This window comes from Periplaneta americana, chromosome 7 (assembly GCF_040183065.1).
Source record: "Periplaneta americana isolate PAMFEO1 chromosome 7, P.americana_PAMFEO1_priV1, whole genome shotgun sequence".
Taxonomy (NCBI): Eukaryota; Metazoa; Arthropoda; class Insecta; order Blattodea; family Blattidae; genus Periplaneta; species Periplaneta americana.
This window is the reverse complement of record NC_091123.1, coordinates 40,478,961-40,504,758: the sequence shown is the minus strand read 5'-3', so window position 1 is coordinate 40,504,758 and position 25,798 is coordinate 40,478,961. Positions and strand designations below refer to the sequence as shown.

The window sequence follows — 25,798 nt, the reverse complement described above, 5'->3', positions numbered from 1 at the left end:
TTGGAACGGATCTTGTACTGCTTGGTCATTTTGGAGGTAGCTTTACGGGTGAGCGGGTGAGGAGTCACATGCGGCCGGTGGGCTGGTACACCTCATCATCATTCATCCCATAAATTCGGGATACACAGTATGGTAGACGTGCAAAGGGTCGTCCCTAACCCGTCCCTAGCCACCGTTAGCTAACCTAACCCTACGAATATATGGACCTTTATCTTGTTTAGACACATTCTTTTACCGATATTGTTGCGGAGATGTTGAATGTTATTGGAGATGCAAGACGTTTTATACAACTTAACTTTTATATGAAACATGAAAGGAAAAAATAATAAAAACAGGGGCTTGAAAATAATGAATAGGCATTTTTTTTTATCGAACTGATTTTTTTTTACATTAAAAGCCTCAGTTTTAATTTTGCTAGTGGCTGTATTTACTATAACACTAATGAAAAGTTTTAATGAAATGTCTACAACGTACTTTTGAATCGTAAATGCAGGTGAATTGCTCTGGAAGTAGAAAATGTGAGCTTTAGATCACCCGAGAGAAGATGCTGCATGTAGATAGATATTTTGTTGAAACTTTTTTTTTTTGTAAACACATTACTATTTTAGTAAAAAAATGTTGCCTCTGGTCGTAATGAGAGAGCCCACGTCATCTCTATGCTGTCTTCAACTTCAGTCGGTCTGGTAATTAGCATATACACACAAGTTTTTAACAAATTATATCTAGCATCTGACTCTTTCCTCGATTTACTCTAATTTAAAGGAGGCATTTTTAAATTTACACTTCATAAGCGCTACAGAGAATTCATGAACTAGGAATATCGTTCCGGAGTCAAACTAGAGGATTAAACTGAAGTAATTCAATACATGTACAAGGTAGCGTATCGTATACAATTAAAGTTAAATCCAGAAGAGAGTCAGTAATGCGTCTCATGTATTCCACTCCGCATTAGTCCAGTTTAATGCACGCTCCTTTTCATAATCGAACTGAATGCAATATTAACGTCGCACACCTATTCTCTTCTATTTCGGTCCCCTTAACATAGACAACAACTAACTATGTAACACTTTACGTACAGCCGGTATTCTGCTTCATCATATGAATAGAGATCACATTTAAAAATAAACTCGCTGTTCATTTAACACAAGCTGAACTGTTAAAACTATTACCTGCCTTCACCACCGAAAATAATGTTCTTTTTGTGCTCAGTTTTTATATGCTATGATAGAGCTACAGTTATTTTTGGTCTCTGGTTTTTTCCTTTAGTTAGAACATTTTATAACAATCATTGAAAAAAAATCAGTTTCAACGGGTATATTATAAAATACACACTTTTAATCACGTTTTTAGCTTAGAATTTTTCGTATGTACATGCGATATATCGATTTAATGGAAATGATCGATACTGTTTCTTCAGTTTACATTATTTTGGCCTACTTTTCAAATGAATGTGACAGCAAACCATTTTGAAGATGCACCTGTTTTGAAATAGGTGTAATTACTGTGCCACTCCTTGGTGGAAGCCACTGAAATTCAACAATCCACATTGAGTTATAATATTAAGAAAAAGACCTTCATCCCTTGGGGATATGATTTTATATTGTGCAGTGTTTTACAAGTGCATTAAGGGTCTGAACTGCGAAAGCAGACTTAGGTTTTTCCAAATATACTCTGCCACAAAAATATATACGCGTAGTAGCTCATATTTGGTAGGAATAATTCATGAATATCTCTTAATTCTACTTTCTACAGTGGTTCCCATTTTAAAACTAAAAAATAATAATGAATTATATATCTATATTTAACACATACCCTCAATTAGTACAGTAAAAATCAATATTTTTTTCAAAACTAAATAAAAAAGGGCTTACAAGATTATGTAAAGATCCAGTTGTCCGATATAATGGAACATTATCTCATCCATCTCTTTAAAATACGAGGTTCCCATGGTAACACATGTCACTCATTTTACCCACGAAACATTTTCATACAAGCATTTGTTCACTTACATTAAAATTCACTGGCTTAAATTTGCCTCAAGTTTTTTCCCCCCGCGTTTTTACACCAATCCTAGGTATGAGAGCTTTTGAAATATAAGTTCAGGCGTATCCACATTTTTATGTAGCACTTGTTATGTAAGTGTAACTTGTTTACTTTTTTGTTTTGCCCCATTTCGTTACTTTACACATAAGATGACGCGGGGAAAGTTTTTGTTAACTTCGTATATAGTGAAGTCGAGACTCCTTACGTCGTATATACATTTTTTGTTGAGGAGAATGGAACGGGTGAGGTTCTGTGCGTGGGTGTCGGGTTACGATCGAGCCACTCGCTCTTTCTTCCTCTTTCGTCTCTCTCGATGGGGCGGATCGCTGTCTTGCTCACTTGTTCTCTTAGGTTCATCTGACGGTGAACAGCAGCAGCATCAGGACCAATGGCGAGGAAGGAAGAAGCGCTCTCATTGTTGCTATCGTGACCCTGCAGCCGGCAGACGGGGAGGTGCTGTCCTCTGGAATCACATTAGCAAACTGCATGAGTCAGTGCACTTCATTGCTTCTTGGATAATGGGCTTTTCTATTCAGGGGAAAAAATGTTTCACCCCATCGAACTACATTCGCATTACAGACATACATCTGAAAACAAGTATAAAGTACATTATCTGTTATTAGTGCAGCATTTCTGTCTTTTGTGTGATAGATTTTATTAATGTGTAATTGTATGGCATTTTATTTTAACGTGACATGTTTATGGTGGAGGATCAAATCTATAAAACGTTATGGAAGTTTCATAATCTGACGTCACTTGGTTAGCAGCGGCAGAGTTACGTCACACTATTGCTTATCAAAGGCGAGTTACGTCTCACTATTCTGAAAGGCGAGTACGGGAGTAAGCTGATTAATCCTTCGAATGTACACCGTATTCAATTTTGAATGGAAGCTTCCGGTACTTGTTACTATATATCCATGAGGTCACCATCACGGATCGAGTTTAATCCTCCAGGCTTAGATAAACGATGTAAGGCATGTCTCTTATTGGCACTGGGTATTGTTTAGAGATGAACAACGATCGAGAAAGCGAGACTAACAGCGCCCGCAAAGCCGAAAACCCGCACGACAATGTTGTATTACGTCGCGTCCTTGACGTAAAGACTGGTTGTGAGTGCTCCGAGACTCGAGATTGATCACTCCCAAAGTCCCGAAGTCAAACAGCCTTGAATTGCCACAGTTGTTTATATCTGACTGAACTTTTATCTACTTTGGCGACTGTTATATATGTATAAACAATCAAGTAGCCTATTTGAAACATCTGTACCTTTCAGTGTATAATAATCCGTTCCCCAGTCTTTATTTAATTATTAGGCCCTTATTAAAAGGCTAGGAATTTTCTTTTCATATGTTTAAGATCAAGTGTGCAATCTCAAGTAAAAAGATATTAATGTTACGTTTTAAGTTTCTTAGAAATCCAAATTTATTTGAGAATTGTTTTTTATTTATATAACCATAGGTAATATCATATAATAGAACTAGAACATTTTAATAACTAAGGTACTGTTCTGTTTTGTCTTTTTGTCTCATTTAAACCTTTATAATGTTATTTATTTCAGTGATGTATGTTATTCAAAGTTACGAAATCTTTCCACGCCGTCCAAATGCTATTTCGAGAATGATGGGCGAGACTCGAAGCGCACGGGAATGACGAGACGAGACTCGAAAGAAAAATGCAACGAACACAGCGAGCGAGAGCGGCAGTTAGTTTTGTTCATCTCTAGTATTGTTCTTTTGTTTTGTCAACAAATAAATGCAGCCGTATATTAAAAACAAGAAATAAATGTCATTGTATTATTATTACAACTAAACTTCATTAAAATTTTTAAAGCTATTTCTTAAGGGCGAAAAGAATGCTATAACAGAGCATTAGAAATTTATTTTTGAAACTTACTTCCGCACAGGAGTTTTAGTTGGAGAGCAGTATCGTTATGATGTTGATCATTGCGTGGATGAATTTCTGACCAATTACAGAAACTTCTTTCACGAAACCTTCTCAGTATTGTTAACAGGTACACTAAATTAAAATATTTTCTTGTTCTTGTTCTTATTAACTTTGAAAAGAACGGACATAATTATAATAATGAAAATAAATAAAGGGGCTGGATATTGATTTTTTAAAATTTCATCTATCCCTAGTAAAAATAATCTTTTATTGCCTATAAGCTGCCTATAAATATACATTTCGTTATTGTTGTTAATAAGTGGTCTTCCTGTTGTTCACCGACTTAAACACACAGGTATACGATTAAACAGACACACGGTACCGGTGGATGAGGGAAGACTGCCTGGTTCACTGAAGCTTGAACTCTTGACTTGAAACTCTCCGTACAAAGCTAATATGATCGATGTGCACCTAATTTGTATTCAAAGGAATCAAAGCAGGACTCTAGTCACGACTTGGTGTCTTTTCTGACTTACCCGTAGAAGTTCCATAGCTCTGAATTGTTCACCACCACCACCACCACCACCACCACCACCACCACCACCACCACCACCACCACCACCACCACCACCACCACCACCACACCACCACCACCACCACCACCACCACCACCACCGCCACCGCCATCATCATCATCATCATCATCATCATCTTCATCATCATCATCATCATCATCATCATCATCATCATCATCATCATCATCATCATCATCATCATCAAGGATTAGATCCTTGGGCCCGTTTCGTCTCAGAATTGTTCACGCCATATTTTTAAGGGTAAACTCAAAAATAGTAATTTCGCCTTTGTTGATCTGACACTAATGTCCAGCTTTCGCATCCATAGTAGTAATAATGATAATACGATGACTTTGTACAGTTTTAGTAACGTTCTCTTTTGCATTATTGAAAATTATGTGATTGATTTTAATGTTATAAAACATAAAGGTGTTTTTATTACTTATTAACAGTGTGAACTTCTGAGTTTTTATATTAAAATTCCTGGATTTAATTATTTAATTTCGTGAAACGAGTTTTGTTCGTAAAATCGAAAATGAATCTAATTAAAAAATTAACTGATATGTCGCAATCATTTGTTATTAGATTCGAATGCAAATGTTTAACTTACTGTTTGTGAAAGTAAATGTTTACATGCCAAAATCAACCAACGTGTAACTGTAGTGAGAACAGCGAAATTACTTCTGTTGCGTGTCGAGCGATATATGGCTAGACATGGAATTGTGGGAAATACCTTTGGAGCCACAATAGGAAATTGCTTACACACTAAAGTGTGGACGAAGAAGAGAAAGGCGAGCGGAAGACGGAGCATTTTATATCTGAAGTTGCAAAGAGATTTTTGTTGTGTTTGTAGTCGTAAATTTTTGATACACATTATAATCAAAAAAGCCTTCCGCAAGCTTGAGGTCTCCAAGTATATCACACGATGCATTTAGATACTCAGCGTAAACTGTAGTACGTAGATTTAGCATAATTTGTCCGATTGTGAATTCAAGACAATCTTTTTCATATAAGGTCCCTATGGGTATTAAGGCCCACCTAACGGATCTTTTATTATGGCCGCTACTGAAGTTGGTTTAGAAATACACTAATGAGGTAATGTCTAAATATGTTCATTTATGTAACAAAATAAAAAAAGAACAGACTGATATATCAAAATGTTTCCCTGTTATTCCAAATTTAGCAAATCTTTACAACTGGGCTTTATTTCCCGAGTAGTCTGTTAATATGGCCCATGCCGTAGGTAATAGAGCCCAAAGAGAGTACATTTCAATTAACTCATCAAATTAGGAAACAGAGTTAATATCACAATAACATAAAGTGAAATGAATAGAAGCAACAATTACATGTACTGGAATATCTGAACAATCGTATTTGTAAACAATAGTGACAATAAACTTCTGAAAATCTGAAACAATATGTCACAGAAAAAATCTGACTATTCCAAACATTTAGGGTATAAAAGAATATCTTTATAAGAGGCAGTGAGGCCCACACAAACTTCATGGACCCACGATGAACATAATGCACACTGTCTCATATCCAATGCTTCAGCTGATTCACAGACAAAACAGTACCAATCATTATTAACATCATGTCTCGACATGACATGTCTCTTTTTCATGCCAACTCTTCTCGTTTCCTCAATACTTTCCTCCTTAGTGTTTTTCCTTTTAGGGGTTGGATTCTTATTTCCCATTCCTTTATTATTGTCTTTCTTATATCTTTCTTCTTCGCTCTCTTTGGTTACTTTCACAAAGCATTGCTTTGTAAGTGTGACTGCTTTATAATTTAATGCTTTTTTACGGATTACCTGTTTCTCGCATGCTACTTTCTTCGGTGTGCTCAGAATAGTTGCGAATGGGCTTGTTATCTTACCAGTATTTTTGATTTGTACTCCACTTGTGCTGGCACCTGGTTGTCATCACTCTGGCTACTTTCTATTGTAGTTGATTGAGGTGTTGAAGGCTGGGAGCCAAATGCCTTATTTTCTATACCAAAGAAAGATGATTCAGTTGTAATTTGTGAATGAGTTGCTGCTGGTATTTCTGACTCCTGTTGTTCCAGTGGATGTTCAGTGACCAAACTTGGAGCAAAGACTGTTTCTCGTATAACATCTGGCGCAAAAAGATAGATACCAGTGGCTCGGAAACCAGTGGCGACATTTTGTACGGTCATGCATTTATTCCACACAGGTGTAAATATTGCTGAGAATCTCTCTTTATGTAGTCGCCTTTCAGGATGAAGCTCCCAGTATCTGAGCAATGTTTCATCCCAAAAGTGTTCGAAAGATCTATAGACTGTTTTATCAAGTGGTTGCAGTTCACAAACACATAAGAGTAAATGTAATGTCTGCGAACAAAGTAGTAATCTGTACTTAAATTATTTATATAGCCTACTTTAATTGTATCCCTAGATATTATTATTATTATTATTATTATTATTATTATTATTATTATTATTATTATTATTATTATTATTAAAACATTTGCAATCTGAAGTGGAAGTTCATACTCAACAATGTAATTAACTTATTTAATCGTCTTGTAAATTTTAATAGTTGTCGGGAAATAAGGCCCAGGCCTTATTTACCTATTGTTGCCTGGGCCTTATTGCACGATCACAGACCTAGTATGATTTTGAGGGTATATCTGGTCATGGAGATTTGGAAAAATTATTTTGAACCTGTATCTGGAACGATGAAATATCTCTCAAACATAACATGCAATAACATTTTCAATATTCTGAGCATTGAAATATATTATTACATTTAACTTTACTTCCAATATTATAGTTTTGTCTCCTCAACAATGTTTCGGCGCGTTTTCTTCTTGTTACTGCATTACTACCAACATAAGCTGTGCGCAAATTATTAGGCAGATCTAATTTTAGTTCCCCACCATGACTACAGAGTGGTCACTCTTCCACTTAGCCTTGATCCGCGAATTTCAAAGTTGGCCTTATTTCTCGATGGGCTTTATTACCCACTGGGACCTTATATTTGACTACCAGTGAAAGTTAGAGATCTGTATAAACTTGGCTGAAGGATCTAGAGCACTGTATCATGGAAAATCATCGTTATAATCTAGATAAAGCGTGGCACTAGTACGGAGAGCCGCATTTTCTCTGGTGAAATGGTTACTAATTTATTAATTCCTACCCGGCTGGTTTGCAAATCTCCACGTTTATTGGCGTGAGGGAAGTCCCACATAACGTTGACTTTTTTACAAGCCAAAGGCTGCATACAAAATTCCGTTCAGATGGAGTAGTGTCTGAATTATTAACATGTTAGAACTGGGGTGAGTAGCCGGTAACTCCAGGAATATATAACAGTGGTTCCCAACCTTAGAACGTGACCCAAGTTACGAACACAGTCGTGTTTGCGTAAAATTGTGAGAAATTATCTGAAGTAGGGATGTTCAAAGTTTTAGTCATGAAATGCAGTTCAGATTTTCAAATCGTTTGCAGTAATGCATGAAGGGGCACTGTCATTACTAGGGACCGGATTTTTAGATTTTCAAGAAGTCCATTTTAGGTTCTTGGAATAGATGAAATAGGTTTTTTTAGTTTGTTTGTCAAAACTGTATTATTATTATTATTATTATTATTATTATTATTTTTATTATTATTATTATTATTATTATTATTATTATTATTATTATCAGATTATTTTATCCATACAAACATTTTTTCAATCAATTATGTTTACTGTATGCAATTTTTTCCTAATTATATAGTATAAATATAATAATAATAATAATAATAATAATAATAATAATAATAATAATAATAATATAATAATAATAATAATAATAATAATAATAATAATAATTGTTTATTTAACCTGGCAGAGTTAAGGCCATACGGCCTTCTCTAACACTCAACCAGGAGTAAAACAGCGTTACAAAAAACACTACAAATTTACAAAGTACACTACAATTTTAAACACAAAACTGAATAAGATAATAATAATAATAATAATAACATAATAATAATAATAATAATAATAATAATAATAATAAAAATAATAATAATAATAATATAAGCAACGAGTAACTAGAAATCAGACATAATACAGGTGTTTCAAAAATACGGGGCATAATTTCAGGTATGTATTTCCCACATGTAGACAATCAAAATAGTTCATTACAACATGTGTCCGGAAATGCTTTATTTCCGAGTTATGGCCTTCACAACATTGAAATTCACCGGAACGTTTTTCTTTCCGCAGGTCGTTGCCGTCAAAGGAGACATTAAGAGGGCACTCTGACAGTTCATGCCGAGGCGAAGGTTACATTCAGTATTGTGTAGGCGTTAGACTGTGCGACATGTATTCAAATCAAGAGCTGGCAGAGATAAACTTCATGTACGGTAAGGCGGACGGCAATGCTGCGCTGGCTCGTCGTTTGTACCAGGAGAGGTACCCACAGCGACAATGTCCAGATCGGAAGACATTTGTACGTCTCCATTACCGTCTGTGCGAGTATGGAAAATTTAACTCTCCTGGTTTGGGAAGGGGACGACCAAGATCTACAACTCCAGAAGTACAGGAGGAGATTCTGGAGGCTGTGAACATGACTCCTTCTATCAGCACACGAAGGGTAGCGTTGCAAGTCAATGTTCCTCATACGACTGTCTGGAGACTGTTGAAAGAGTATCAATTGTATCCTTATCATTTGCAACGTGTACAGGCCCTGCCACCAGCAGATTACCCTGCACGAGTTAGGTTCTGTCAGTGGTTCTTGTAGCAGTGTGGTGTAAATCCGAACTTTCCTGCCTTAGTATTATTTACAGATGAAGCACAGTTCACACGAGATTGCATAACAAATTTCCACAATCAGCATGTATGGGCGTATGAAAACCCACGTGCAACTGTTCCATCTCATCACCAGGTGCGGTTCTCCCTCAACAAATGGGCCGGTATCATTGGTGATCGATTAGTTGGACCCCATGTAGGCTACTTGTAAACAGACTTACGGGGCAGGCGTACACAAACTTCCTGGAAAACACCATACCTCATGTTTTAGAAGACACTCCACTGATCAATCGTCAACACATGCACTTCTTGCATGATGGCGCTCCTGCACACTTCAGTCGTACGGCTCGCCGGTACTTGGATCGAAGGTTTCCTGATCGATGGATAGGTAGAGGTGGCCCAATTGCTTGGCCTCCACGCTCACCTGATCTGAACCCTCTCGATTTCTACTTGTGGGGCCATTTAAAATCATTGGTTTATTCGTCTCCGGTGCCTGATTTGGAATCCCTTCGGAATCGAATTGTGGCATGTTCTGAGGACATACGCAATACTCCTGGAGTTTGGGATCGTGTTCGCAAGTCAATGAGACATCGATGTGAGGTCTGTATTCAAGCAGGAGGTGGACATTTTGAACATCTTCTGTAATGACAACGACCTGCGGAAAGAAAAACGTTCCCGTGAATTTCAATGTTGTGAAGGACAGGACTCGGAAATGAAGCATTTCCGGACATATGTTGTAATGAACTATTTTGATTGTCTACATGTGGGAAATACATACCTGAAATTATGCCCCGTATTTTTGAAACACCCTGTATATAACATATAGAAAGAAAGGAAAAAGCATAATAAAATGTTAACAGCAGATCAAAATAAATGAGATATACAAAGTATAAAAATTAAAGACAATTAATAATAATAATAATAATAATAATAATAATAATAATAATAATAATAATAATAATAATAATAGAAGTAATAGTAATGAAATAGTGAAGTACAGGTCATACAATGAATACAATATATTTAGGTACATACAGTAAGGAAAATTATGATTGTATATATAGCTCAAGTTATCACATTATAGATATACCATTATCGGGAAATATGAAAACAAAAAGATAAAATAAGTTAAATAATACTAGGATATGATAAAAAAATGTGAATGCGTTGAAACATGCAATATAACACTTGTCTTAATAGTAAGTTAGTTCGGCAACTCTTCATAAGATATCTCATACGATGGCTTCCAGTGGTTTTCTTTTTCAATGAGTTTTCTTCTGTGGCTTTCCTAATTTTCCTTTTCGGTAGAACTGTCATCACATGATTGTTCTAACAATGTAAATTGCCTTGCTTTTATTATTGCAATTACAACTGGCTGTTTATATAAATTTCTTCATTTTATCATATTTATTATTTTCCTAATATCTTGAAACGGCAAAAGTATTTTCCTCAACATCTTACACCTTTCTTTCAAATGTTTTCAAATAAGAATCCTCACGATTTTTAAGGTCCAAGTCTCAGAAGCATTGGTAAGGACAGGGAGGATAATGCTTCATTATAGATATAGTATGTCTAAAAGTAAATAACAAGTGATTCTAATGTCTGTGTTTTTTAATTTAAATTTATTTTCATTTGACGGTCTGAAACAACGTCTAAATAAGAGGAGAATAAAAGAGGCATTATGTCCAAAAATGACAAAAAAGTACGGTGAATAAAATTTATACATAACATTTAAAATAAAACAAATGTGAACACCTCTTAAGTCACATGCTTAATAAGGTCAGAAGTAGGTGTCCTTTCAGCATATTAAATGCATATATTTAATAATATTTGATCTGTCGCATATTCTATTATTGTTTTTGTCTTTTGTTTTCTTAAATAGTATCTTTAAGTATAAATTAGGTGCATTTCCTGGCCACTTAATTTCCTTTCCAAATATTTCATAAACTAACGAGACGCTATCATTTAACTAACATAAACTTCGATATATTAAATTACCTGACAATTGTGTTTGAACTGTTTAAATGTTTTGTTAAAAACTATAAGTATTGTAATTAGGAGAGAGTTGGGTATCGGACATCGGGTAATATCGACAGTGAGTTTTTTTTATCTATAACCAGATGATAGTACCTGAATGACATGGTTACGTTTCTGTGATGTCGCATACAGAAACGTAACCATGTCATTTAGGTACTACAATATAGTGGTAAATGAAAGAAACGCCCTGTCCAATATTACCCGATGTCCGATACTACCCACGTCTCCCCTAAATTTAGTCGTGAATTAATTTAAATTTTAATGCATATTATGATTTTCGAATGTGAAATCTGTGTTCCGTTATTAAATTGCAGACGTTGAAAATAAGCTGTATTTACGCCTACGATTCCGTCGAGAAACAAGCCAGCCAAAAACTTACGCAAGATAAGATGATCCTAATTAGTTTATTCCAGTCTGATCATTGGAGACGGCTGGACATAAAAACAGTCACATGAAAAATTGCAATTTTGTAACTTTCACTACTGTTACGTAAACAACTCTTTACCGCTTCGCAGTGTACCTATGATGGCACAACCTGAGTAAATAATTGAACATGTTTTCAATATGGCGAGGCAATATTCTTGTAATAATATTACTTTTATAGCAACACAAAAAAAAAAAACATGTTTGTAACAAACGCATTGCAGAGCGTGCGAAACAAAGTTGGATATTTTTCTCGTACGAGAAATGCTCGGGTTGGACTGTAATGACAGGAAATACAAACGCTTATCGCATCATCTCCCAGGAGGGGAAGTAGAAAATGCGAGTAACGCTCGAGTTTGAAACACGTACGGAAGTTGTACCTGAGTGGCCGGAAAATACGTTTCGAACAGTGGTGCAGCGACGGGTTGCCATGCCGACCGATCCACAGAATCAAGGTCAGACATTAAACAAATGAAAGTCTTTTTTTTTCGCTGTTGGTAACTCTGTAGCATCTATTAGATACTTTAAGTTTGTGCTAACAGATGGAGTTACTTGTCAACAATGTGACGCGACAGTTCTGATGTTTTTTTTTATATATATTTTTGATTTTAATATTAACCCGGCACTCTCACAATCACACTCATATTCATACAAACTTCCAGACTCTAGACACCCAGGGAATTTTTCTTCTTCAAGAAAAATTCGCCGAGAGTCGAACCCGGGATCTCCTCATCTGTAAGCCAGCATGCTGACCAACAGACCACGGAGGCAGTCAAATGAAAGACTTGCGTTTAAGTTTTGTTAGGGCCAGTTGTATAAAGACAGCCGACTGGAGATTAATTTAGAACCAAGTTCAGAAAATGAACTGAGATTTCGACTTGGTCGCGTTGTATAATACTGAACTCGTTTACATTAATCTAGTTCAAATCTAATCTGTATATCAGGACTGTTCCTGGGCAGTAACCTGAACACAAGTTTCAGCGTCACATTGTTGACAAGTAACTCCGTCTGATAGCACAAACATAATCACTAATAGATGCTATGGAGTTAACAACAACGAAAGAAAATGTAATCTGAGATCTCAATTGAACTTTGCAACACAGCAAAACAAATAAATTACGACATTCGTTTGTCCGTTGGTTAATATGCAATAATGCGATCCAGATTCCAGCAGATCGTGACAGTACTAGACTGCACGGGACGAGTAAATTACTGCTAAAAATTAAACAAAGATTCAACGATCTGAAATTTCTCGTAAAAGGAAAAGATCGAACTGTTAGATATAGTTCTGTTAAAATATATAAATATTATAGAAAATAAAAAACCCGATTCAGTTACTTCCAAATCTAAAGAAAAGACGAGGAAAGAAATTGTAACTGAATTCAATATTAGGAATATACTCGTAATTGAAACTTTTATATTCTCCCACACCACACACGGGTGTTGTGTTATTTCATGACCAAGTGAAAGTGAGAGATGAAATAAATGCAGTACATACTAGGTATTATTTATTCCCTAAGGTATACATTTTTTATTACTTACACGTTTGTTTTTTTATCATAAACTCTAAATTCATTAAATTATTAACAATTTCATGCAATTTTTTTTCTAATGACTATTACACTTTTACTACGTCGTACTACTTTTGACCAATAAAACGGTACGGAACGACGTGTTTCAACTAATAATGGTTGCTTATTCTACAATTTTTACCACATCCCTAGCATTTGTTTTTATCACCTCCCTAGCATTTGTTTGTTATTATCACCTCCCTATCACTTGTTTGTTTTATCACTTCCCTATCACTTGCTCCTTTGTTTGCCAACATTGTACTTTCAATAGTTGTACCTTTTAAAATGATCCGTGTTTATTTCATCATCGTTAATTAAAACGTTTCTATCATTTACCTTTTTTATATTATTTAGTTATGTTATAGCTTCTACTGTATGAGATTATGGATAGTCACATATCTGAGATTATTTAATATATATTGATAATTGAAGTGGAATGCAACTGTTTTTAATAAAAATGAAATTGAATCAACAAAGACTTCTTGACTAGTAATCGTCTATAGAGTTCAGTGAAAATTGTATAGTTGGCAGAACTGGTAACAAAAGAACAGCTAATCAGAACACACTACTGCCATCTAGCGGAATATTTGCAATGATGATAATATTATATTAATACATTTTCAAGACAGTCTAGTATTTATTAAGTCAATTAATATTTTATTGTATTAAAGTACTTTATTTCTTCTATTCTTTACATACAATCATGTAATACTTACTTACTTACTTACTTACTGGCTTTAAGGAACCCTGAGGTTCATTGCCGCCCTCACATAAGCCCGCCATTGGTCCCTATCCTGGGCAAGATTAATCCAGTCTCTACCATCATATCCCACCTCCCTCAAATCCATTTTAATATTATCTTCCCATCTACGTCTCGGCCTCCCTAAAGGTCTTTTTCCCTCCGGCCTCCCAACTAACACTCTATATGCATTTCTGGATTCGCCCATACGTGCTACATGCCCTGCTCATCTCAAACGTCTAGATTTAATGTTCCTAATTATGCCAGGTGAAGTATACAATGCGTGCAGCTCTGCGTTGTGTAACTTTCTCCATTCTCCTGTAACTTCATCCCTCTTAGCCCCAAATATACTCGTGTAATAGTCAATTAAATCCCACTCGAGTTTTAATTTTTATAGAGTTTTATTTTTTTGTTTTGGCTCATTATTATGTTTCATTCTCAAATCTTAAGCACAAGTTAATGATGTTCGTGTGTTTGCAGGTATGTACACGTGAAGGTGAATCCCTACAAGTGAGAGAGTTCTTATGATGTGCCATTTTACAACTAATCAGTAAGTTTTAATTATAATTCAATGATCTGTAATATAAACAACAGTGTCCCAGAAGTCACGCACATTAGGTTAAGCAGCAGTGTTCATATGTCATGTTTCTATATGTCTGCTGTCTTGTTACGCGTAGAAGCTAAAAAATTAACGTGTCTATTCTTTTGTTTTTGTTCTTTGTTGTCAGAGGACATAGTTTAGCGCCATGCTGACCACAAGGCCGAAAGGACACGCTACTTGTCAATGTCTACTGATTCAAAATCTTCACAAGATTGAGAGTAGAGAGGGTCAAATGCAAAATTATTGAAATTATGTTGATACTGGTGCTGATGGTGATGATAATGATTATTATTAAAATCTTAAACTGTCGTGTTGAACCTGGAAATAGTTATCCTACTATTCGTGATGACTGATGGAAGTCGGAAATATAAACGCCTTGCGTTGTAGGCAACTTCTCCGACAGTTATGTAAGGTGGAACTAAATACAGGTTTGCAGGCGATGTGAGATGCAGTGGCGGGCTGCGTATGTATTTATTACCTTTGTGTAGCGGTATTAAAAGCAAATATCACGTGATTAATATTCAATGCTATTCCGATGCTCATGAAAGTAAAGTGAACCAAAAACACACAAAACATATTTGTTATCTAGGCTGTTACGAGTGCACAAAATTTAATGTGTGGGAATTGTAGTGGAGCAGAAGTAGCAATTATTTTTCACTGTTGTTAGTGATGCATATTTTTAAGAGAATTATAGTGGAGTATGAGTAGTTTCAAATAGACTCTCACTAATGACATAGTTTTGTTACAGTAAAATAGTTCACATTTTCACATTATGCAATAAAGAATAGATAAATACAAATCTTATGATTTCGAAGAAAAGGAAACAAGTTTAAACACAGGAAAGTGTTTTCTGGCAAGCTTTGCACAAAAAGAATGTCATAATTCGAAGGTATGTAATGAAGTAATATGCATACTTGTGTTATACAGATTTATTAAAATTTAAAGGGGATATAACAGAATTAATTATATATTTAAAAGTGCATGTACGAGTATCTAGTATATCAAATTGAGTACATATTTTAACGTGGTTCTTGATCTACTGATTTGTAAACATACAGGAAAATGATTCACCATTTTATTTTTTGATAAGCTTAAATATATGGAAGTGTTCCTTTGAGGCAATTCATAACAAAAATAATTTCAGAATAAAAATAAATTTTTCAAATTAATACTCACATTTGACTAGGAAAATGTGTTAAAATTGAAATATAATATACTAAGGGACGATTTCACCAACGTGTTATTAATCCACTTATTAACTAATTGTAATTTATCTTACCAAACTACGCATTTAATATAAAGTTAATTTAATTTTCAATTAAGTCACCATGGCCTTCGGAATCATAATAAAATAGTAATTTCGAAGGCCATGTGTCTTGTTAATGTAAGCAGTGACCTTTGTAGTGAGTTTATTTGTTTTAATATAACGACAATATTATAATATTATAATGTCATGATAAACAGAGGTAACCTGCAAAACTCATTAAAATCATCGAAAACAAAAAAGACGGATGGACAGAATTTAGAACAAGAGAAGAAAAGTTTGAAATAAGTTGAAACAGATTCCAATGCAAAAAACCTCATCCCAATGTCTTCAGCATTATTAAAGACAAAACGGGATAATATGAAAAGGAAATTAATATCATGCAACAAGCAACATGTAAGCAGTGTGCTATTTCAATGCCTTCAAATGTAGGCCAAATATTAGGCTTACATGATAAATTTATTATTTATATTACTTTAGTTGCCGTATTTTAGACAACCGAAGATTGATTAAACGTTTGTGCAGTAATGTATCATTTAAATAATGTTATGAAGTACTTAACTAACAATTGAAAATTCTAAATCACCTTCTCTATTATTCAAAATATGCAATGCTTAAGTTTTGATTAACTTAAACCGAGTTTGCATATCTTTTTCGTCCATTGTATTAAGAATAATCTTCTCTTTCGGAAATTATCTCGCCCATCTCGATAAGAAATAATCATTTTAAAATGTCAAGTCCATCATTCTCCTCGCCATGATGAAAATTATTGTCTTTAATGCAAGATTAATTATTTAAATTACCAAATGACCAATTAATTTAAATGTAGTTTAATGAGAGCTTAAAGTTCAATTTGTGTTTGTGAATTGCATTGTCCCTTTAAGTGCCATTTCAAAAGATTTAAAGTGATAATTAAAGTTAAATGTTTGGTGAAATCGGCCCTAAAATACGTAGGTAGGTAGCTATTCTTTTATTTAACAACGCTTTCAGTTGCAGAGATTATTTAGCGTCGAAATTGAATGTGTGCGAGAAATGAACGCGAAATCGTCTGGAGGGACAGGGTTCTTTTCGGCAGATTTGAACCGGCGAGTTATGTGTTCAACTTCCAGATGGTAACCTCAGGACCATCAAGGATAACCGACATTTTCTTTATAAAGAACCAGTACTTGTATATGAGACTAAGTACATATCGTAAAGTCTTTAACTTCCTATATGAAAAATAATGGAAAAAATGATTCATTATTTTAATTATTTGATATTTTAGTCATTCTGTTCTGTGGAATAATTTAAAGTGAATTTTAAAACTTACGTCTTAAATCAATTCACAAACAAATTTTAATTAAAGTTGTATCTTTGATACTTTCAGTATTCTGATTACTTTGAAGTATGAGAGTGATAAACACTTTTGGAAAATGGATTCGATACTTTCCGATACTTTTTAGTGTTCAAGAACTTCTCTTCTTTCACTGGAATTCGTATATATTAAACTAAGTATATACCTTGCGGTTTTAATTTTGTATTGAAAAAACCACTATTTTATTGACTCCATTCTGTGGAATTCTTTAAGAAAGTTTCAAACTTTCGTCTTCAATTAATTCACAGATAAGAGTTGAGTGCTCTATGCTTGCGATACCTCGATACTCTAAATACTTGGAGTATCGAGAGCGATCAATACATTTGGAGAAGGAACTCGACCCATTTTAGTTTTTTATAAGGTTTTCATTTTCTTTCTTTCTTTTAATTTCAGCGATAGATTCCCTAAGAAATTGATATGTCAATAGGGGCCAACGTCCTGGCCTGCTTGGATTTTGACTTGTAGGGACATTTAGGCTTAAAAACGCGTATTCAAGAGCTATCTAGAACATTGAAATTCTTTACCAGAGTTTTGAAGAAGGACTGCAAATATTTGCTTTTTATTTAAGGTAGATTGAATAATCAATACTGTTCATTGCAATCCAAATGTCATATTTAACTACTATCCTGTTTGCAGATATAGAAGGTAACTGGTATATGGGAGAGAGTAAGACAGTTCATGTCGCAGCGCTTAGAAGACCATATGGTGGACATGGTGGCCATTTTGTGCACGATCTATGTAATTATGTTTGAACTTTGTAAACAAACATGTAAAAATAAAATTGTATTAAGCAAACAAGTAGCATACTGTAATTAAACAAAAACAAAGTGAGATTGAATATATACAGTATTTACATTACCTTTTTTATTTTTTTAGATGTTCTATCAATTTACCAAAGGTTTCCAACATATTAGTTATTTATAATATCACCCTTTACTTAATAATAATAATAATAATAATAATAATAATAATAATAATAATAATAATAATAATAATAATAATAATAATAATAATTTATTTTAGCTGGCAGAGTTAAGGCCGTAAGGCCTTCTCTTCCACTCAACCAGCAAAAAGCATACATACATATGTATGAACTGACAAAGAATTGAACAATTTGATTTAGATAAGAGCTACATGTATACAAGAGTTATTTACGAATTAAACAACAAAATACTATGAACTATTAATTAAACACTGAAATACAAACTATGTAGCAGAATTAAGCTAAAATAATAGAATGTTAATATATTTCAAGTAATGTTAGATGATAGAAAGAGATTATTATGAGACAATTTTGAAAATACAGCACTATCAGGATGCATGTCTAAAGGAAGGAGTAACAATGTAGACAGTGATAGTTTAAGTCAATATGATTGGAGTGAAATGCTAAGAAGATTATCTTTTAAGCTGTTTTTAAAAGTGTTTATTGTCTTGCAGCCCCTAATACTTTGTGACAGGAAATTCCATTGTCGCGAGGTGGATACTGTAAAAGATGATGAATAACGAGATGTTCTATGAAGAGTTATACTTAACGCGCCACAGATAAGTGATCTGGTATTTACGTCGTGGTTAGAGTATAGATAAGAAAAACGAGACGAAAGGTAATTTGGCGTTGAAGTGTGCAGAATTCGAAAAAGTAATGACAAAGAGTGTAAAGTTCTACATTCTTTAAGTCGGAGCCACGAAAGACTTGCGAAGGACGGTGATATGTGATCATATCGTCGGATGTTGCACACGTATCTGACGCACATATTCTGAACTCGCTGTAACTTGACTGACAGTTCAGAACTTAGATCACTTAACAAAACGTCACAATAATCGAAATGCGGAATTACTAGGATTTGTACTAGGGTAAGTTTTAGTTGCTGGGGCAAGAAGTTTCTTAAGCGACTCAAACAGTGAATGGAGGAACAGATTTTTTTTTATCGTTTCTTTAACTTGAAAATTCCAATTTAGATTATTATCGAAAAAGAAGCCAAGATTTTTTACGACAATAAATAATTATAGTTTGAGTCTTACTTACTCCTCAAAAGGGTAGAATACACAGAATTCTCGCTTCTTGCTGTAGTGAGAACGGCTTATTAAATCGTGATGGACTCACCCTGTTGTATAACGTTCTCCAGCTCGAAGCGGTGGCCCGAGGGAGGCAGGTCGGTGGCGGGCGGGGGCTGCAGGTACTGCACGCCGCCCCCCGTGCCCGTGCCGTGGATCAGACCTCGCGGCCGCTCCTCCTCAATGCTCTTCTCCGTGCTCTGGTAGTAGATGTCGTGGATGGCGGCCGAACAGCGGATCTTGATACGCCCGTGCTGGAAATGGTGCGGCTTCACCACCATCTTCAGCCCCAAGTACGAGCTCTCCCTGTCCCCGTCCGTCTCCCGGACCACCGGGTAGATCACCAGGTTGCTGGTCGGTGGCTGCAACAGAGCAGAGTAAAGAGGGGTAATTTGAATAACGGGGAAATATGGATAATGCTAAAGTTTTGGCAACATTAAGACAAAACAAGCGAAGCCATGTTGAAAAGTGATAGATATTGAAAAGAAAGAAGTCTTTCAGCGTATTCCGAATCTCACCGGACCGGTGGACAACAATGACGTCACGCTGCAGCGAAATAGGAACAAAACTGCTGGAAGGACCGATGGCTGTCATGGCAACTGTATAAGTTGTTGTCTGTTCTGTTCGAAATTTCCGTACTGCCATCTCGTTCAAAGAAAATAGAGCATAAACAATTCATTTCTTGAACCGGTAGTAATAACTGGTCCGTTGACATATTCGCTCATAAGCCATTAACATACAGTATTGTTTTTACGTTGTGCTCATTACAAACAATACAGCAGAACTAAAGCAGAACACACCGCCATGACACAACAGTGCACGATGTCATTCGTCTGCTAATTCCCGCCCTATACAGGAACCAATCAGATTCACTGATGGTGGCTGATGGAGACTGCCACCACCTCTGCAAGCTGATGGCACCGGTGCGACACCGATGGAGCATGAGTGAAGTCATCGATGAAATTCGGAACACCGTGATGCCATCATATTAGTCAGCGCTGAGATTCGGAATACGCTGTTTGTGAACACTCTCTCTATAAAACAGATCCTTCAAGCTGAACTGGAAATCTATAGATATTTTTTTTTTGTTGGAAGTGTGTAGCAAAATCCCTATCCAATAGTAGCTTATAATATTTTACTTCATTTACTTGAGCTTTTATAAAATGTGTGGTAATATAGTGCATTTATTTTAACCTGTAAGCATTTCATGGCTGTCTTAGCAGTTGGTAGCCCGAGTTGTGACGTATTCTAGTATATGAGCTTCGTACTACGATCAAATTCTTTTTTTGTCGACGAGCGGGAAAATTTGAATAGTCTCTCATGGGACAATTTTAATAATATATTTACAACACTATTAGTCGTTTTTAATCAGTTATTTATTACTCAGTCTTTATTTTGAAGACAGAATGAAAGCAAAAAAGATTTTAGACAAAAAGACAATAACGATCTAGAACCGAGCACTCTCAAAAGGATGCGAATAAGGAAGCTTATGGTGACAACGATTGAGGGCATGAGAACAATGAAGATGACTGGAAATGTGGCTTCTGCAACAGAAGATATTATTCTGAACTTTCTTCCGAAAAGGAGAACTGAATTCGTTGTCAGATTCGCAAAACTTGGTACCACGCGTGTTCTGTTGGAGGAGAAGGAAGAAAACAGTTCGTTTGCTTTCGGTATGTGTAGAAGATTTCAGTGCAGTGACAAAGGAGACAATTTTTCATTTATATTTGCTGTTAATTATTGTACAATGATTAGGCCTGATTAATTATTTGAAGGTAATTATTCAGTATTGGAGTAAAACTGTTTTTGAAAACAACATTTTTCTAATTTTATTTCGAATTATTTATATTGCCCCACAATATATTCAAATTACCCCACATTTTTAAAATCCTGTACAACTTTGCGGGTAAATCAGATAGCTCAATTGTGACTTCAGTTACAGTTGTTTTCATTTTATAAAATTTCTATTGCTTCTTTAAACATGTAAGTACAACAGTTCATATTAATATTAGAGATAATGTGGGCATATTCCAAAAAAATGTTAAAATGTCTGAAATTATTCAAATAATCCTTCTTTACTCTACAATTTAAGACGATGCACTATTGAACATAGCCGAATTTTTACAAATGTTACCATTTTTTTTTATTTTCGCGTTAAAAATGTACGGTTTCTTGAGAAGTAATTTTGTGAAATTTGTATCTGAATATCTTAATTATAAGTATACTTTTATATAATTGCTAGAAGTTGTGTTAATGCACGAGTTATATGTAGCCAAAACTTTAAATTTAATTATCTCAAAAAATAAATTGACTACGTTTTCAATGACAAGTATTCATTTTATTTCTCAGTAGTTAAAGCTAGAGTGATGAAACTTGACATACTTATTTATTAATATTTCTGTTGTGAAATGAAGCATTTGATTGGCTGTGTTCAGCGTAGTTTTAGTGCTAGATAATTATACGTGAAGTAGTATTATTTTTTTTATTGATGTTTGAACATTGAAGAAATTACATTCTTTTTCCACAAATGAACAAATTAGAGTAGGGAATTACTAATGCTCCATTGCACAACATGCAGTGTTACCTTTAAGAAAAAGTTATATTCAAAGAATAATAATTTTTTTGAAATAGGATTTCTACTAAGAAAATTGAAAGAAGAAAAAAAAGAAGTTAATTTTTTAAAGTGTTTTTAAGGAAAGATAGAAATTTAAAATTTGTGATTATGATATTGATAGGTCCTATACATATTCAATAAAAATTTAAACTCTCTAGCTAAAAAATTAAGGATTTTAGAAATCTGAGTAGCTCATCGCCTTAAAGATGATCCGGCTGGACGAATACGTTGCCCACTTCCTGGATTTATTTAGCCTCCTCAAAACATTTAGTACTCGACTGAATTTTAGTCACATGTGGAGAACACTGTAGATTTAGGGAGAGTATGAAACTCAAATTCATGCGGACAGTCATTAATGAGAGAGAGAGAGGGAGAGAGAGATGATTTTTATGTTGCTGTTTAGTTAACTGTCCGAAGACAGATCAGGTTCCCACAAGTGACACCAACAAGACATCACTCATGAGACAACTAGGCTAGGAGATAATGGGGTAGGGTAGCCAGTTCCTTTCCCCCTCCATTGCATACATCGCTGATTAGCTACATATTACACTAATCAGACTTCAGATGTATACAAACAAATTGTTCTTCCTCTGACACATATCGTCAAGTGAGATGTACTGCCTGATAATAGATGTATATATCAGCCAGAACCTCAGTCAGATGTAGACTTTTGTGTAGGTAGGTTTTACTGAATCATGTATGCGGTTATATCCTGTGTAGATGTATTCGTCATTACAACTCATTTCATTGTCCTAACGGAGTTTAATATAAAGAGAATAAATTACTTCGACTCTTTTCCAATCTCTTCAGTGTATACTTTTTGTCAAAATACAGATAATAGCAATAAAAAGGAGAGAATTCAAATTTTAATTGAAAGCCTGAGGAAGATTAATGTAGCGAAAAATTAACTTGTATTGACATGAGATTCTTTTCCATTGGAAATTAAAATCAGACAGCTAAGAAAGGCATCATTATTGACACGGCATGGGGATCGTTGATGAAAAGAATTTTGGATGAATTTCTGTATATTAATGTATGAAACCTAGGAAATGTTAAGTTGTGCGTGAAATTTACATAATATCGAAGAGAACAACGGTATAAATATTCATATCATTTAATTTTCTGATGCTTCTAATGAAATGATGATTCAAGCAATGTTACTTGTTCCGAAAAATAGTTTTTAATTATGCTATTAACGAATTAAACATAAAAGTATGACAGAAACTGTTGAAATGAGATATCTGAAATCTATCTCAAACACCAGATTCGAAATGATAGTAGCTATAGATTTTTAATCTATAAAAATGATACATTTTCTATCACCACGGCATGGCGCGTCCTCAGGTTGCGGATAGAGGAGACGGCCTCCAGATATGGAGGGTAGCTGCGAATATATTGAATAAGCAGTCGTGGACAGCCGATAAGGGGTGGTCCTCCAGCTTGGGGGTTGGGCGAAGGGCTAACAACCCATCACCGTAAAAAACAGCTTGTTACGTATCCCTATAATAAGCCTCGGAATAGGACTGATTCTCTGGCACGACCACAGCAAAGGAATAAGGATTTGAGATTTGGCACTTGGAACGTAACTAGTCTTTATAGAACAGGAGGGGTAACATTAGTAGCAAAAGAACTAGCTAGATATAGAATAGACTTCGTAGGAGTACAAGAGGTTAGGTTAGATGGGAATGGCATATCACAAATAGGAGATTACTTGTTGTATTATGGGGAAGGAAACAATAATCACCAATTAGGAACAGGATTCTTTGTTCATAAAAGAATAAAATCAGCAGTAAAAAAGGTCGAATTTATCAGTGACAGGTTATCATATTTAGTACTTAAGGGTAGATGGTGCGACATCATAGTTATAAATGCTCACGCCCCTACAGAAGAGAAAGACGACCATATAAAGAATAGCTTCTATGAGGAATTGGAACATACTTTTGATCAGTTCCCTAGATATCACATGAAAATTTTATTGGGGGATTTCAATGCTAAAGTAGGACGGGAGGATATTTTTAGACCAACTATTGGAAAAGAGAGCCTACACGCAATTAGTAGTGACAATGGAGTTAGATTAGTCAACTTTGCCACATCGAAAAACTTAATTGTCAAAAGTACAACATTCCCCCATAAGGATATACATAAATATACTTGGACTTCTCCAGATGGATTGACACACAACCAAATAGATCACATCTTGATAGATAAACGGAGACATACTAGTATAGTAGATATTCGAACTTTCAGGGGTGCAGACTGTAATTCTGACCATTATTTGGTGATTGGAGAATTAAGAGAAAGATTATCAGTAGCCAAGCGAGTAGAGCAACAAGTTAATATTACTAAATTCAATATTTTGAAATTAAAGGACGAGGAAGCTAAGCAAAATTATCAGGTCGAAATTTCGAATAGGTTTGCCACTTTAGAAAGTTCCGACGAAGTTGAGAAAGAATTAGATGTTAATAGCGTGTGGGAAAATATCAGAGATAGTATCAAAATTGCAGCTGAGCAGAGCATAGGCTATTATGAAACTAAGAAAAAGAAACCGTGGTTTGATGAAGATTGTTGCATGGTAGTAGAAAGAAGGAAACAGGCAAAATTGAAATTTTTACAGGATCCAGTTGAGGAGAAGAGAGATAATTATTTCAATGAAAGACGGGAAGCAAGTCGTACACTTAGGAATAAAAAGAGAGGTTACTTGAAGGAAAAACTGAATGAGGTAGAAACAAATAGTAAGAATAAAAACATTCGAGATTTATATAAGGGTATAAAGGAATTTAAGAACGGATATCAGCCAAGGGTAAACGTGATCAAGGATGAGAATGGTGACTTGCTTGCAGACTCTCCATCAATCCTAAACAGATGGAAAAACTATTTTGCGCAACTACTAAATGTACATAGGCCAAATAGAAATGATCGGGACGAAATTGAAATACAAACTGCTGAGCCATTTATACCCGAACCCACGCTTTCAGAAGTCGAAATTGCGATAGAAAATCTGAAAAAGTACAAGTCTCCAGGTATCGATCAAATTCCAGCAGAATTAATAAAAGAGGGTGGGAGTGCATTATATAGCGAAATTTATAAACTTGTACTTGCTATTTGGGAAAAGGAAATTGTACCAGAACAATAGAAGGAGTCCATAATTGTACCTATTTTTAAAAAGGGGGACAAAACCAACTGTGGTAACTTTCGAGGAATATCACTTTTGTTGACGTCGTACAAAATTTTGTCCAATATTCTTTTGAGAAGATTAACTCCGTACGTAGATGAAATTATTGGGGATCATCAGTGCGGTTTTCGGCGTAATAGATCGACTATTGATCAGATTTTTTGTATTCGACAGATAATGGAGAAAAAATGGGAGTATAAGGGTACAGTACATCAGTTATTCATAGATTTCAAAAAGGCTTATGACTCGGTTAAGAGGGAAGTATTATATGATATTCTTATTGAATTTGGTATTCCCAAGAAACTAGTTCGATTAATTAAAATGTGTCTCAGTGAAACATACAGCAGAGTCCGTATAGGTCAGTTTCTATCTGATGCTTTTCCAATTCACTGCGGGCTAAAGCAGGGAGATGCACTATCACCTTTACTTTTTAACTTCGCTCTAGAATATGCCATTAGGAAAGTTCAGGATAACAGGCAGGGTTTGGAATTGAACGGGTTACATCAGCTTCTTGTCTATGCGGATGACGTGAATATGTTAGGAGAAAATACACAAACGATTAGGGAAAACACGGAAATTTTACTTGAAGCAAGTAGAGCGATCGGTTTGGAAGTAAATCCCGAAAAGACAAAGTATATGATTATGTCTCGTGACCAGAATATTGTACGAAATGGAAATATAAAAATTGGAGATTTATCCTTCGAAGAGGTGGA

General features: G+C 35.0%; 1 protein-coding gene across 1 annotated transcript in view; it reads right to left on the bottom strand.

Moving 5' to 3' along the window:
- Positions 1 to 1,209: 1,209 nt before the first annotated feature.
- LOC138702764 (uncharacterized) overlaps positions 1,210 to 25,798 on the bottom strand; it is a 485,562-nt gene continuing 460,973 nt past the window's right edge. Inside the window, exons 4-5 of the mRNA XM_069830064.1 lie at positions 19,349 to 19,661; positions 1,210 to 2,506 (exon numbers count right to left, since the gene is read on the bottom strand). Of these exons, the coding sequence (XP_069686165.1) occupies positions 2,397 to 2,506; positions 19,349 to 19,661 (423 nt within the window). The 3' untranslated portion in view covers positions 1,210 to 2,396. The remainder of the gene's footprint in view (positions 2,507 to 19,348; positions 19,662 to 25,798) is intronic.